The 15,296-nt window shown below is 43.3% G+C and overlaps 1 protein-coding gene across 3 annotated transcripts in view; it reads left to right on the top strand.

Moving 5' to 3' along the window:
• LOC311096400 (uncharacterized protein) overlaps positions 1-9,687 on the top strand; it is a 15,984-nt gene extending 6,297 nt beyond the window's left edge. The window contains exons 7-8 of one of the 3 annotated variants that reach the window (XM_084135525.1): positions 6,293-6,341; positions 8,081-9,687. In XM_084135525.1, the coding sequence (XP_083991651.1) occupies positions 6,293-6,337 (45 nt within the window). In that variant the 3' untranslated portion in view covers positions 6,338-6,341; positions 8,081-9,687. Of the gene's footprint in view, positions 1-284; positions 387-6,292; positions 6,342-8,080 lie in introns of all 3 variants that reach the window. The other 2 variants (XM_084135523.1, XM_084135524.1) reach the window with 2 other exon arrangements.
• Positions 9,688-15,296: the final 5,609 nt, after the last annotated feature.

The following is a 15,296-nucleotide window of genomic DNA, read 5'->3' as shown; positions in this document are numbered from 1 at the left end:
CACGTATGGACAATACTGTATTTTTCTGAAATATACTTCAAAAAGTGGCCAGTATATTTTTAACATAAGTTAAAATATGTTACATAAATAAGGTTTAGTAGTAATACATTTTATTTTTAGAAAAATAAGCTGCACTGAAATCTCTATTTTGGCCATAAATTGATTTTTCGACATGTTTTCTATGAAGCGGAAGTGTTGTAAACTCAAACTGTGCTGCTCATGATCAGAGCTTGTGTAATTATCTCTTCATCCTCACAAACCTGTGAATGTTCCTGCTTCAACAGCCCTTCAGACGCACTTCAGGAAATCAAGATCAGCATTTACATCGCAGATTCAACACGAGTGTGAATGTGAAGATAATCACTGTCCATTCTTGTATAATCGAGGTCAGATTATGTTATGCATATTTTGAATATATTGTCTGAAGGGGGATGATTATGTCCTTTCACTCTTTTTTGATCGTTTTTATTATTGTCAGCACACACTTTACCATCCAGCAACTGACCGATTGTGCAAGTTTTGTTGGTTAACTTGCAAATTGAAGCGGCTACACTTGATCGTAATGGTTGTTCAGAACTACGACACTCAGATTATCTGTGTGTTCAGTTAATTGCTATTAACGCTTTTCATTTGGTTTCATTAGCCTCGTCTGATCGCTTTGCATTCACTGAAGGAACTTGAGAAGTTGAGCTTGAGTTCTCTTCATTATGCAGATGGAGGCGCGTTCTGTGGAGGATGATGATGATGATGATGATGATGGGGAAACGTGTCGATTTCGACAGGTTTATGGTCTCATTGTGTCTCTCGTTTATCTGAGGACATCAGTTTTACCCACTTGTGAGTCTGTTAGTCATTTACAGTAAAGTGGGAAAATGGAAGTAACTGTATGAACAAATTTGTGATCGCAGGTGAAGTGTTGGAGAGGTTTCTGGAGTCTCTAAAAATGGCCTTAAATGTAATACTGATGTGTTGCTTGACTGAATGTTGTTGTCAGAGCCAGAAAAAGAAGCTTTTGTGGTGGCAGATAATTAGCTGCTCACTGCTAAGCTAACTGACCAATACTAACCAGCAGCAGCAGACTGACCCATACTAACCAGCAGCAGCAGACTGACCCATACTAACCAGCAGTAGCAGACTGACCCATACTAACCAGCAGCACCAGCAGCAGCAGACTGACCCATACTAACCAGCAGCAGCAGCAGACTGACCCATACTAACCAGCAGCAGTAGACTGACCCATACTAACCAGCAGCAGTAGACTGACCCATACTAACCAGCAGCAGCAGACTGACCCATACTAACCAGCAGCAGCAGACTGACCCATACTAACCAGCAGCAGCAGACTGACCCATACTAACCAGCAGCAGCAGCAGCAGCAGCAGCAGACTGACCCATACTAACCAGCAGTAGCAGACTGACCCATACTAACCAGCAGCAGCAGACTGACCCATACTAACCAGCAGTAGCAGACTGACCCATACTAACCAGCAGTAGCAGACTGACCCATACTAACCAGCAGCAGCAGACTGACCCATACTAACCAGCAGCAGCAGACTGACCCATACTAACCAGCAGCAGCAGACTGACCCATACTAACCAGCAGCAGCAGACTGACCCATACTAACCAGCAGCAGCAGACTGACCCATACTAACCAGCAGTAGCAGACTGACCCATACTAACCAGCAGTAGCAGACTGACCCATACTAACCAGCTGCAGCAGACTGACCCATACTAACCAGCAGTAGCAGACTGACCCATACTAACCAGCAGTAGCAGACTGACCCATACTAACCAGCAGCACCAGCAGCAGCAGACTGACCCATACTAACCAGCAGCAGCAGACTGACCCATACTAACCAGCAGTAGCAGACTGACCCATACTAACCAGCAGTAGCAGACTGACCCATACTAACCAGCAGCACCAGCAGCAGCAGACTGACCCATACTAACCAGCAGCAGCAGACTGACCCATACTAACCAGCAGTAGCAGACTGACCCATACTAACCAGCAGTAGCAGACTGACCCATACTAACCAGCAGCACCAGCAGCAGCAGACTGACCCATACTAACCAGCAGCAGCAGCAGACTGACCCATACTAACCAGCAGCAGTAGACTGACCCATACTAACCAGCAGCAGCAGACTGACCCATACTAACCAGCAGCAGCAGACTGACCCATACTAACCAGCAGTAGCAGACTGACCCATACTAACCAGCAGTAGCAGACTGACCCATACTAACCAGCAGCAGCAGACTGACCCATACTAACCAGCAGCAGCAGACTGACCCATACTAACCAGCAGCAGCAGACTGACCCATACTAACCAGCAGCACCAGCAGCAGCAGACTGACCCATACTAACCAGCAGCAGTAGACTGACCCATACTAACCAGCAGCAGCAGACTGACCCATACTAACCAGCAGCAGCTGACTGACCCATACTAACCAGCAGTAGCAGACTGACCCATACTAACCAGCAGTAGCAGACTGACCCATACTAACCAGCAGTAGCAGACTGACCCATACTAACCAGCAGCACCAGCAGCAGCAGACTGACCCATACTAACCAGCAGCAGTAGACTGACCCATACTAACCAGCAGCAGCAGACTGACCCATACTAACCAGCAGCAGCAGACTGACCCATACTAACCAGCAGCAGCTGACTGACCCATACTAACCAGCAGCAGCAGACTGACCCATACTAACCAGCAGTAGCAGACTGACCCATACTAACCAGCAGTAGCAGACTGACCCATACTAACCAGCTGCAGCAGACTGACCCATACTAACCAGCAGCAGCAGACTGACCCATACTAACCAGCAGCAGCAGACTGACCCATACTAACCAGCAGTAGCAGACTGACCCATACTAACCAGCAGCACCAGCAGCAGCAGACTGACCCATACTAACCAGCAGCAGTAGACTGACCCATACTAACCAGCAGCAGCAGACTGACCCATACTAACCAGCAGCAGCTGACTGACCCATACTAACCAGCAGCAGCAGACTGACCCATACTAACCAGCAGCAGCAGACTGACCCATACTAACCAGCAGCAGCAGACTGACCCATACTAACCAGCAGCAGCAGACTGACCCATACTAACCAGCAGCAGCAGACTGACCCATACTAACCAGCAGCAGCAGCAGACTGACCCATACTAACCAGCAGTAGCAGACTGACCCATACTAACCAGCAGCAGCAGACTGACCCATACTAACCAGCAGCAGCAGACTGACCCATACTAACCAGCAGCAGCAGACTGACCCATACTAACCAGCAGCAGCAGACTGACCCATACTAACCAGCAGCAGCAGACTGACCCATACTAACCAGCAGTAGCAGACTGACCCATACTAACCAGCAGCAGCAGCAGCAGCAGCAGCAGACTGACCCATACTAACCAGCAGCAGCAGCAGCAGCAGACTGACCCATACTAACCAGCAGTAGCAGACTGACCCATACTAACCAGCAGCAGCAGACTGACCCATACTAACCAGCAGCAGCAGACTGACCCATACTAACCAGCAGCAGCAGACTGACCCATACTAACCAGCAGCAGCAGACTGACCCATACTAACCAGCAGCAGCAGCAGACTGACCCATACTAACCAGCAGTAGCAGACTGACCCATACTAACCAGCAGCAGCAGCAGTAGCAGTAGACTGACCCATACTAACCAGCAGTAGCAGACTGACCCATACTAACCAGCAGCAGCAGCAGCAGCAGACTGACCCATACTAACCAGCAGCAGCAGACTGACCCATACTAACCAGCAGCAGCAGCAGCAGCAGACTGACCCATACTAACCAGCAGCAGCAGCAGTAGCAGTAGACTGACCCATACTAACCAGCAGTAGCAGACTGACCCATACTAACCAGCAGCAGCAGCAGCAGCAGACTGACCCATACTAACCAGCAGTAGCAGACTGACCCATACTAAACAGCAGCAGCAGCAGACTGACCCATACTAACCAGCAGTAGCAGACTGACCCATACTAACCAGCAGCAGCAGACTGACCCATACTAACCAGCAGCAGCAGACTGACCCATACTAACCAGCAGCAGCAGCAGACTGACCCATACTAACCAGCAGTAGCAGACTGACCCATACTAACCAGCAGCAGCAGCAGACTGACCCATACTAACCAGCAGTAGCAGACTGACCCATACTAACCAGCAGTAGCAGACTGACCCATACTAACCAGCAGCAGCAGCAGCAGACTGACCCATACTAACCAGCAGTAGCAGACTGACCCATACTAACCAGCAGCAGCAGACTGACCCATACTAACCAGCAGCAGTAGACTGACCCATACTAACCAGCAGCAGCAGCAGACTGACCCATACTAACCAGCAGTAGCAGACTGACCCATACTAACCAGCAGCAGCAGCAGACTGACCCATACTAACCAGCAGCAGCAGACTGACCCATACTAACCAGCAGCAGCAGACTGACCCATACTAACCAGCAGCAGCAGCAGCAGACTGACCCATACTAACCAGCAGCAGACTGACCCATACTAACCAGCAGTAGCAGACTGACCCATACTAACCAGCAGCAGCAGCAGACTGACCCATACTAACCAGCAGTAGCAGACTGACCCATACTAACCAGCAGCAGCAGCAGCAGCAGCAGCAGACTGACCCATACTAACCAGCAGTAGCAGACTGACCCATACTAACCAGCAGCAGCAGACTGACCCATACTAACCAGCAGTAGCAGACTGACCCATACTAACCAGCAGCAGCAGACTGACCCATACTAACCAGCAGCAGCAGACTGACCCATACTAACCAGCAGCAGCAGCAGCAGCAGACTGACCCATACTAACCAGCAGCAGCAGCAGCAGCAGCAGACTGACCCATACTAACCAGCAGCAGCAGCAGACTGACCCATACTAACCAGCAGTAGCAGACTGACCCATACTAACCAGCAGCAGCAGCAGTAGCAGACTGACCCATACTAACCAGCAGCAGCAGACTGACCCATACTAACCAGCAGTAGCAGACTGACCCATACTAACCAGCAGCACCAGCAGCAGCAGACTGACACATACTAACCAGCAGTAGCAGACTGACCCATACTAACCAGCAGTAGCAGACTGACCCATACTAACCAGCAGCAGCAGCAGCAGCAGCAGACTGACCCATACTAACCAGCAGTAGCAGACTGACCCATACTAACCAGCAGCAGCAGACTGACCCATACTAACCAGCAGTAGCAGACTGACCCATACTAACCAGCAGCAGCAGACTGACCCATACTAACCAGCAGCACCAGCAGCAGCAGACTGACACATACTAACCAGCAGTAGCAGACTGACCCATACTAACCAGCAGTAGCAGACTGACCCATACTAACCAGCAGCAGCAGACTGACACATACTAACCAGCAGCAGCAGCAGCAGCAGACTGACCCATACTAACCAGCAGCAGTAGACTGACCCATACTAACCAGCAGCAGTAGACTGACCCATACTAACCAGCAGCAGCAGCAGCAGCAGACTGACACATACTAACCAGCAGTAGCAGACTGACCCATACTAACCAGCAGTAGCAGACTGACCCATACTAACCAGCAGCAGCAGCAGCAGCAGCAGACTGACCCATACTAACCAGCAGCAGTAGACTGACCCATACTAACCAGCAGCAGTAGACTGACCCATACTAACCAGCAGCACCAGCAGCAGCAGACTGACACATACTAACCAGCAGTAGCAGACTGACCCATACTAACCAGCAGTAGCAGACTGACCCATACTAACCAGCAGCAGCAGCAGCAGCAGCAGACTGACCCATACTAACCAGCAGTAGCAGACTGACCCATACTAACCAGCAGCAGCAGACTGACCCATACTAACCAGCAGTAGCAGACTGACCCATACTAACCAGCAGCAGCAGACTGACCCATACTAACCAGCAGCACCAGCAGCAGCAGACTGACACATACTAACCAGCAGTAGCAGACTGACCCATACTAACCAGCAGTAGCAGACTGACCCATACTAACCAGCAGCAGCAGACTGACACATACTAACCAGCAGCAGCAGCAGACTGACCCATACTAACCAGCGCTTTGTGAGTTAATCTACCGCTGGGTTTGACCGATGTCAGGCATGTGGAGTGTTTTTGCTAGAAATGAGGCACTTTAATGAACATCTACTTCCTGATTGCCAATAAAATCTGTCGCTCTCCTTTAATCCCTCATTTGCTGTAAAATGCGATTAGCCAGGTTTTTATCAGAACTTGTGCTTTGATATTTATCTGAAATGGTCTTTATCTGCAGTTCCTCGTTCTGAAGAGCTTCTCCATCTGTTGTGCTCAGAGATAAACCGGTTAGTGGACACTTTGGCTCATTGTCTGTTGTTTTGATGATCACACTTAATAACACTGGGCATCAATAAAGTCTTTAAACCCGATTTGGCTGCTAAATGGAGTTACAGGGCAGCAGTCGTGTGCGTGCGGCTCGTCTAATGCCATTACGAATGTTTGTGAGGTCAAATTCAATCCGGCATGAATTGAGCCTGAAGAGAGTCATCGAGCTGCAGAGTCCCAGCGCTCGCGAGCAGACGCTCCGTGTTTAAGAATGTTTAGATATTAGAGCTGGAAAACAAGACAAGAAAAGTGTGGAGTGTGTGTGGATTACAGGGACGTTAACGTGTGGGTTAGCTGCATCGGAAGGCCAATATTAAAACAACACACACACACACACACACACAAACACACACTCTCGCGCACACAAACACACACACACTCACTCAGTCACTCACACACACACACACACTCACTCACACACAAACACACACTCACTCAGTCACTCACACACACACACAAAAACACACACTCTCGCGCACACACACTCTCACACTCACACAAATACTCTTGCGCGCACACACTCTCACACACACACTAACACACACTCTCACACACACACGTGCAGTTTATCTTGGCTTTTTGTGGCTGTGTGTGTGTGTGTGTGTTTTGTCATGTTAAAAGAGCTTTAACACACAGCGAACGCTGATCTCTGCCTCCATTAACAAACCCTTCGCCAGTTTACTCCCTCTCAGATGAAAGAATGGATGGCTAGAAAAAACATAATTGAAAAATTGTGGGCATCAAGAATGAAAGAAAATCAAGCCATGAAAAGAGAATGGTTTTAATCCAGTGAGGCTGGAAATACTCGCGTCTATTATCTGTGGATGTGTGAATCTCATTAAACGGCCATTGTGTGGCACACGCACACACTCACTCACACACACACTCACTCACTCACTCACACACACACACACACACACACACGGACCCGGAGACGAGCGACGGGACTCATGAGTGTAATCCACAGATCTGCTTTTCAGACCGGCCTCGTCTTTGATGCTCAACTGTTGTTCCTCCATTATGTGTCGCTCCGCGTGAAGATCCAGCTTTCTGTTCCGGACTGGATTTTCTTTCAGTTTTGGTTCAGCATTCGCTGTGTGTGTTTAGTGCAGACGACACGAGACAGACTGAACCAGGTGTCCACAGAGGTCACGGCAGACTCAGTGTTACACATGCCTTGTCCAGATCAGACACTTTTGGTCTTGGCCACCGCGAGCGCGTGCACGAGACCGAGAGATACACTATACTGTCTCCAATACACTAAACACACACTATCTCCAATAACACTTCAGAGCGTATCCCATCATGCATTCTGTTCGGGAACTCATGTCGAGGAAAACATTCCACTGTAATTGAAATTAATTAGATACATATCATTTGGTAGTAAAAACATAAAGTGTTGCATATTTTATTGGTGCAGAGATGAGTCTGGTGTGTGTAGGCTGTGTGTATTCTGTACAACATTTGCAACTGTTTTTATCACTTAATTAGAAGCAGCACAATGTTAAATGTGTGTTTTCTGTTAGTTACACAGCGACTACTGACAGGATACACACACTTGCAGTGTTTACGCCTGCTTGAACACTTGGGACACATAGAGGAAGTACGTCATGCAAGTGGTCAAGTGCAAAGACTGAAAGTGTGTGTGTCTGGACAAGGCAGAGTGTCTTATATCCAGGGTGTGTGTGTGTGTGTGCAGGTCACCGTCTCCATGTACAAGCGAGGGGCTCAGGGCTGGCTGGGAAAACCGCTGATCGCCACGGCAACAATCCCGTCCAGCACACGCGTGATCTTCCGCATCCGAGGAGAAACTGCAGACGCCAAGATCCCGGCCGGCAGCATCCGCTCCATCACACTGAGCATCTGAAGAAGACTCTGTCCATCGTCTTCATGACTGACTAATCATGAGGACGATTATTTACATTTCAGAGGCGCTGTATTTCTCTTTAACGAGGGAAACTTCATGAGGTTTATATTACTGACTGATCAGTACAGTAATGATTCACAGACATCAGCCTGCATGTTGAACTGTACAGTCTTAAAGCGGTGGTATAACGCCCTTTTCACAAGATCTCTGTTGTCCCCAGAGTGTGTGTGTGAAGCTTCAGCTCTAAATACCCCACAGATAGTTTTTGCACAGCATGTTAAAGTTGTCCCTTTTTGAGGGTGAGTTTAGTGTGTGTCCCTTCAAATGCAAATGAGCTGCTGCTCCCGGTGCTTCAAGAGCTTGTGTGTGTGTGTGTGTGTGTGTGTGTGTTAGCAGCTCCGATTACCTCACACACATGCACTACAATGTCAGAAACTGTTCTGCCTTTTATGTTTAAACTGGAGTCGGACAATGATGGAGAGACTCAAGAAGAAGTGACAGCATGTAGAGCAACAGGACGTTTCTGAACGGCTAGTTGATGAGTTTGTGTTGCTGATGTGGAGTTAACTATCTTCAGTTAGCATATTCTGTCATGATAATCTATAAATCGCTCCTGTGGGAACTGTTGTACGATGCCTACAGAGTGACACGCTATTGCATTTGTGTTTCGAACTATATTGGAATAAATGTGAAAAGACGGATGCGACAGCTTTAGCTTGAACTCACAAATGAGCTCGACTACAACGACTCTTCCTCTTCTCAACATGCACTGCGTGTTCCCGGGGGCGGGGTTATGCAAATGTTAGGGTTGGTGATGTCACTAACCCAGGGGCGGGGTTATGTATATTTTAGGGTTGGTGATGTCACTAACCCGGGGGCGGGGTTATGTAAATTTTAGGGTTGGTGATGTCACTAACCCTGGAGGAATGTTGTGTAGTTTCTACCAGTCGTTTGTTGTAGTTCTTAAAAATGTATTTCTTTAAAAGCAAATATCTCCCTTTGCTTTGAACTTTGAGCGTTGTAACTTTGCAGATGTTGTTTATGCTCAAACAGCAACATTACACACTAACTAAAGTTAGAAAAGTCAAATCATAATCAACCACCCCTTTAAGGTTTTATAGATTCATCCATTTTCTAAACATTCTTGAGATTCTAGTAAATCTCCATGTGTTCATGATGACCTTTACAATGTTCAACAGTTTTTTAAAGTGACTTTAAAAGCCTAAACATAGAAAAGATAATTGGTGTCATTATATTGATTATGATCCCTTTCTGGCCTCGTTTGTGGGAATATTCCGGTCATTAGGATATTCTGATCTGTTAAAACTTCATAAATATTTTTGAAGGTTTATATATATATATATATAAAAATCACAATTTGGAATAATTGATATTTCATGCTATTTTAATGACTATAATGCAATAAAGACAAAGAGGTTTCTGAGAATGGATTTTACATTTCTTCAGTTTAAAATTCAAATGACACTCGATCCGCTGATGCTCTCTGTGTTTCAGAACTGGGGTGTGTGTGTGTGTGTGTGTGTGTGTGTGTGTGTATGGCAAGCCATTTTTACATTTAACAGCTAAACTGGATATGTTGCAGATATCTGTAATTCAGTTTTGCCTAGTCAAAAAGAACATTTCAGATATCCGCAACTACATTCTTCCTAGGACAAATGACATCACTTTTGCCATTCATTTGTATGGGGTTTATCATTACAGATATCTAGAATTCAGTTGCAGATATCCACTATGTGAATTATGGATATCTGTAACTGAACTGTAGATATCTGTAATTCCAGTTTGAGATATCGACTAGTCATAACTCCAGTTCAAGATATCTTTAATTCACTTCAATTGAAGATATCTACATGTTCCTTTTCAGATATCTTAAATTAAGCTTTGACTAGACGAATGACGTTGTAGATATCTGTAACTGGAGTTAGGGATAGGCATAATTTAATTGTAGATATCTATCATCAAGTTATAGATATATTAGAGATATCTGAAATTTGAGCTATCTGTAACTTTCATCCTGCCTAGTCAAAATATAGTCAAAAGGCCCCATCCACACTACTGCGTTTTCGTTTAGAAACTGAGACCTTTTGCTACGTTTGCACCTCCCGTCCAGACTAAAACGGCAAAAACGAAGACCTAAAACGGAGAAGTTTAGAAACGCTGCCGACCCCGTTTTGAATCTCCGGAGGGCGTTTTAGTGAAGACGGGTCAAAACGGAGGACTTTAGAGACGATGAGGCAGAGGCTCACGCTCGGCTCTATGATTGGGGTCATCAGTCATGGAGTATAGCCTACACACAGGTAATATTCAGTACCAGTAAACTCCACCCGCTGGAGCAGTTTCTCACAGTAAGAAACTGCCGCGTCTCAGGCGCGGTAAACGCGTGCATGCTAGAAATAGAACCGACGCCTATTTTTCATGCGACACGCAAGCGTTGGAAGCGTTTCCAGGCAAAATAGAATAGGAAAATATGTTTATATGTAATTTTGACACAAATACATATTAATAAATTACATTTTGATGTTTGAAAGTCTCTAGGTTTACACCGGCATGCGCATGCCCAGTGTTGGTGAACGGTCACGTGATCCGCGTTTTCAGTCGTTTTAATGTGGACGGAGATTAGTTCTAATACGCAGCTGAAACGCTGGTGTGGACGGAGATCATATTCGTTTTAATTCTCCGTTTCTATACTAAAACGCAGTAGTGTGGACGGGGCCTGATGCTGTTAGCTACTGTTTCAAACTGAAGTCAATACAGGCTATCGTGGCTTTTACTGTGAAAAAAAAAAAGACCTAATCTGAACTAAGAACTTTTTTTTCTCATCTAAGGAAGTTAATGTTATTGCTCTTCCATGGCAAGAATAGCATGTCAGCATTTTTATTAAAGTGAATTAGTGTGCATCTCTCTCACGCATAAATCTTACATCAACAATAACCTATGGTTATTTTAAGCATGATCATAAACATGGAAACATTTTCTGGTGGTTTTTTCAATTACAGCCAACGCCATGACTGCTTCTTTCTCCTTCCATTCATAGAAATTAGGAAATGAACCCACTTCTTTGATTATGGCGGGAGGGGAAATTACGTATTTGGGTGTTTCTGCAACTACGGGCACTTTTGACTATCCCAATTTTTAAAAAATCAACCTCTATGAATTTCAATTTTAACCATCACAGTCTATAATACATATAAAAATGTACACAAAATAGAATGTAGCTGTTAAGATTTTAATCTGGAACATGTTTATTTTTTATGTTTTTCGGGTCATCTTCTTAAAAAGTGTCCTTACCGCAATGTTACAATAACGTTCATTTTATAAATTTTTCTTTAGTAATTTCTATAAAAAATTTAATATATTTAAATAGCTTTTTCAAATTTGATGCAGTTTTGTAAATACTGATATAAAAAAAATAATATACAAAATAGGGAATTTCATGTTTTTTTCTATGCCATGTAAAAAATGTACAGTAACCTTAGATGTCAATTGTTTCCATACACACAAAAGATAACATAATTCACTTTTTATGACAGATGTTGCAATTTCAATGTGTTAATCATCTCAACTTAAGTGTAAAAATATTTTTTTGCAAATGAAAATGTGAAAAAAATGAAAATAGAGCAGTGCTGCGGTAATGACATCTTGTGTCGGTAAGGACAACATTTTTTTTTTTTATGTAAAAAATGTCATGTTTATATATATACTAATATATATATACTAATATATACTTCAGTACTAATAATATACTGAATATTTGTCATTTAATATACAGTAAACCTTGAATTTGTCTCTACCGCAACACAAGGTCTTTACCGCAACACCTAAATTTGCTGCGGTAAAGACATGTTGCGGAAATGACATTTTTGCTAATATTTTAGCTAATTGGCAGCTAGCAAGGCCTACCACATTAGTTTTGACTCTTAGCATCTTAATATACATGAATTCAACAGTAATATACATTTATTTTTAAAATGTAGTTCAAAAATACACAATTATTAAGCTGAATGGTAAGGACGCACAATAAATACTAGAGCAGAAAAGATGATGTTTACCTTATTTTTTTGGTATCTTGTGAGTGAGGTAGTGTGGTGGCCCAGTCTGTCAGCAATGTGCTCAAGTGATAATTTCTGTTTCCATAGAAACTAGACTTGTTTGTGTTCGATAAAATTTCATAATAAAAGCTTTATTTCATTGTTGCGGTAAGGACTCAAAAGTGTGGGACAGGTACATTTAGTTAAAAAAATCATAAAAATGATCAGTAAATAATACAAAGAATTTTAAGATGCAGTAAATGAATCTGTATATTAAACAATTCCATTTGAAATAATGTCATATTGTAAAAGAATGAGCTAATTTTAAGTATCTCAACATTGAAACCACGGGTGTGGGACATGAGCAAAAATGGTGTTTGGACCTATAAATGCTTCATAATTTTACATTAAATCATATTATTTATTCATTATTTTTTATGTCAAGGTGTGTATTGACACTACGTTTATATTTATGAAACATCAAATGACAAATTTTAACATATATCTAAAATTTCACTCCTGGGACTTAAAAGTGCCCGTAGTTGCAGAAACACCCATTTATGGATATCTAAAATAGAGCAACGTCATGCACAATAATTTGCATTAGACATGACGTTTGAGATATCTTTAACTTTCATTCTGCCTAGTCAAAACTGAATTACAGATATCTCTATCTGTCGTTTCGACTAGTCACAATTACGTTACAGATATCTTGAATGACAATTACAACTATCCAAAATGTAATCACGCCTAGTCAGAAAGACGTTGTTGATATCTACAAATGTTAATTCCGGATAGTCAAACTTAGCTTTTAAATGTTAAAAGGGCTTGCCATAGTGTGTGTGTGTTTCACTGCACCTGTAGCTGTTGTTAAAAGTGTCTCATTTGAGATTTACTGTAAATCGCTCGAACTGAAGAAAGAGCAGCAGCTTCATCATCAGTCGCTGACCCGCTTCACATGATGTCATCAAAATGTGCCTGTGGGAATATTAAATGTTATTATGATGAATAAATGAAGATCAGCGGGTCTAAACACTGTTCAGCATCTTAACATCAGAATGAGAAGCCGCAGGGAAGAGAGTTTACAGGCTGAAACACATTAGTCAAACTATCCGTATTTAGATCAATTAAACAAAACGAAACAAAACTACTTTACATTAGATTTACTCTTTAAACGACCAAACCAACCGTTTGTGTTTCGACTGCTGCTGCATTCTGGGTAATAATTCAGGAATGTTTGAATGCTTTTCTCACTTTCACATCCGCTGTTTTTGCCCTGAGATCATCTTCAAACGAAGCAATAAAGCGTTCCGTCGCTGTTCAATCTGAGTCTAACATCAGCAATACTTCAGTGTGTTGGTCTCGAGGCCGAGGCGTGAGAGTGTGTGTGTGTGTGGGTGTGTGTGTGGGTGTGGGTCGTGCGTGTGTATGATGTGCTCGTGTGTCGTGGGAATCGCTCCGGGGTTCACATGTTACTTTAGAAGCATGAGATCATACAGACTCTTTCTGATCATACAAAGCAAGTGAAGCGTTTGTTCCTGATGTCCTGAAAGCTTCTGTGAGATCTGGAGCTTTAAAGGTGAGAGTGTTTGGACAAGTGTGTGTGTGTGTGTGAAGGGAAACACCAGTTTAATACGGCCCACAGTAACATCTGATCCACTGAGGCGAAGTCAAATCATCCAGGAATTAAGCGTCTGATTGTCAGACACTGAGATCTGTGTCCTGGTTTCAGCCTCGCCTCAGGAACGGAGGAACTCGACACGCAAACCAAGATTATATGAGCTAAACTAACCGGAGCTGAAGCGCGAGAACCAGCCCTGATCCTCATCAAACACTCTAAACACACACACCTTTATTATATGCTTTCGTTCCTGAGAAATGATGAAGGAAAGAAATTTGATGTCAAGGTTTTTTCCACCAAAAACTTTTATTTTATTTAGTTTATTTAAATCAAATTGTATTTATTTTAATAAATGTAATGTTTTATTAAAATGTATTTGTTTATTTAGTTTATCAGTTTAATATTGTTACTATTTATTTATGTATATATATTTTACAAATGTAATTTTTTTTTTATCAAATGTTTGTATTTAAATCAAAATGTATTTGTTCTACTCAATTTATTTCAAAAGTATTTTTACATCTAAATGTATACTTAGTTAATTAGTTCAATCTTTGTATTATTTATATGTAGCCTGTATTGTGTGAAGACGCCTGGTTCTGATGCGACTCGATGTCTGGGTCGAACCGCTTCACTGTGAGCCGGTTCTGATCCGGTTCTGATCCGATACAGTCAGTCATCACGTTCATCAGGAGCTTCTCCTCGGCTCTCCAGAAGCCGGACAAGGAAGTCAATTTCCCAATTTAGCAAACGCAAAGATGACAGGAAACGGTGTAATTTACTGCCGTCAGCGCAGATGAGGGTCATTACCTCTAAACGCCACTCCATATGAAGCTCAGGTCATCATAACGAGAGCCATGAGAGAGTCATTACTGCTAATTAGAGGAATTAGTGACATCATTTAACAAACGCACAAATAATGTTTAGGATATTGAAGCAGCAGCCGAAGCCATTAGACAAGCAAAGCTTTTTAATGCAATGCATGTCATACACAATTTCTGGAATGGGTGTGTGTGTGTGTGTGTGTGTGTGTGAGAGAATGTGTCGAGTCGAGCAACAAGAACAGTCTGCCAGTTCCCTCTGTCAACAAACAAAAGCGTTTCTGTCTGTGGATTTGATCGGTTTTCATGCCTCTATTTTTTATGAACTCATTAAACTGTCGCATGCTATTGGAATTATCATGACTATAAGTTTCCTAGTCGGAAACTGTAGATGAACACCCTTTCAGTATTTACTTCTTGGAAACTCAGAGATAATTTTGATGCCCGAGTTTTGCGAGCCATAAACTTTACAGTTTTTCTCAATTGCTAAAGAGCATTGTTCAATACTGAAGCCATATTTTCAAAAATCATTACTTTTGGTTAATCTCACCTCCAAA

The sequence above is a fragment of the Abramis brama genome (assembly GCF_963993115.1).
Source record: "Abramis brama genome assembly, chromosome: 14".
Lineage (NCBI taxonomy): Eukaryota > Metazoa > Chordata > Actinopteri > Cypriniformes > Leuciscidae > Abramis > Abramis brama.
The sequence above is the reverse complement of the archived record's forward strand: the minus strand, read 5'-3'. Positions and strand labels throughout refer to the sequence as shown.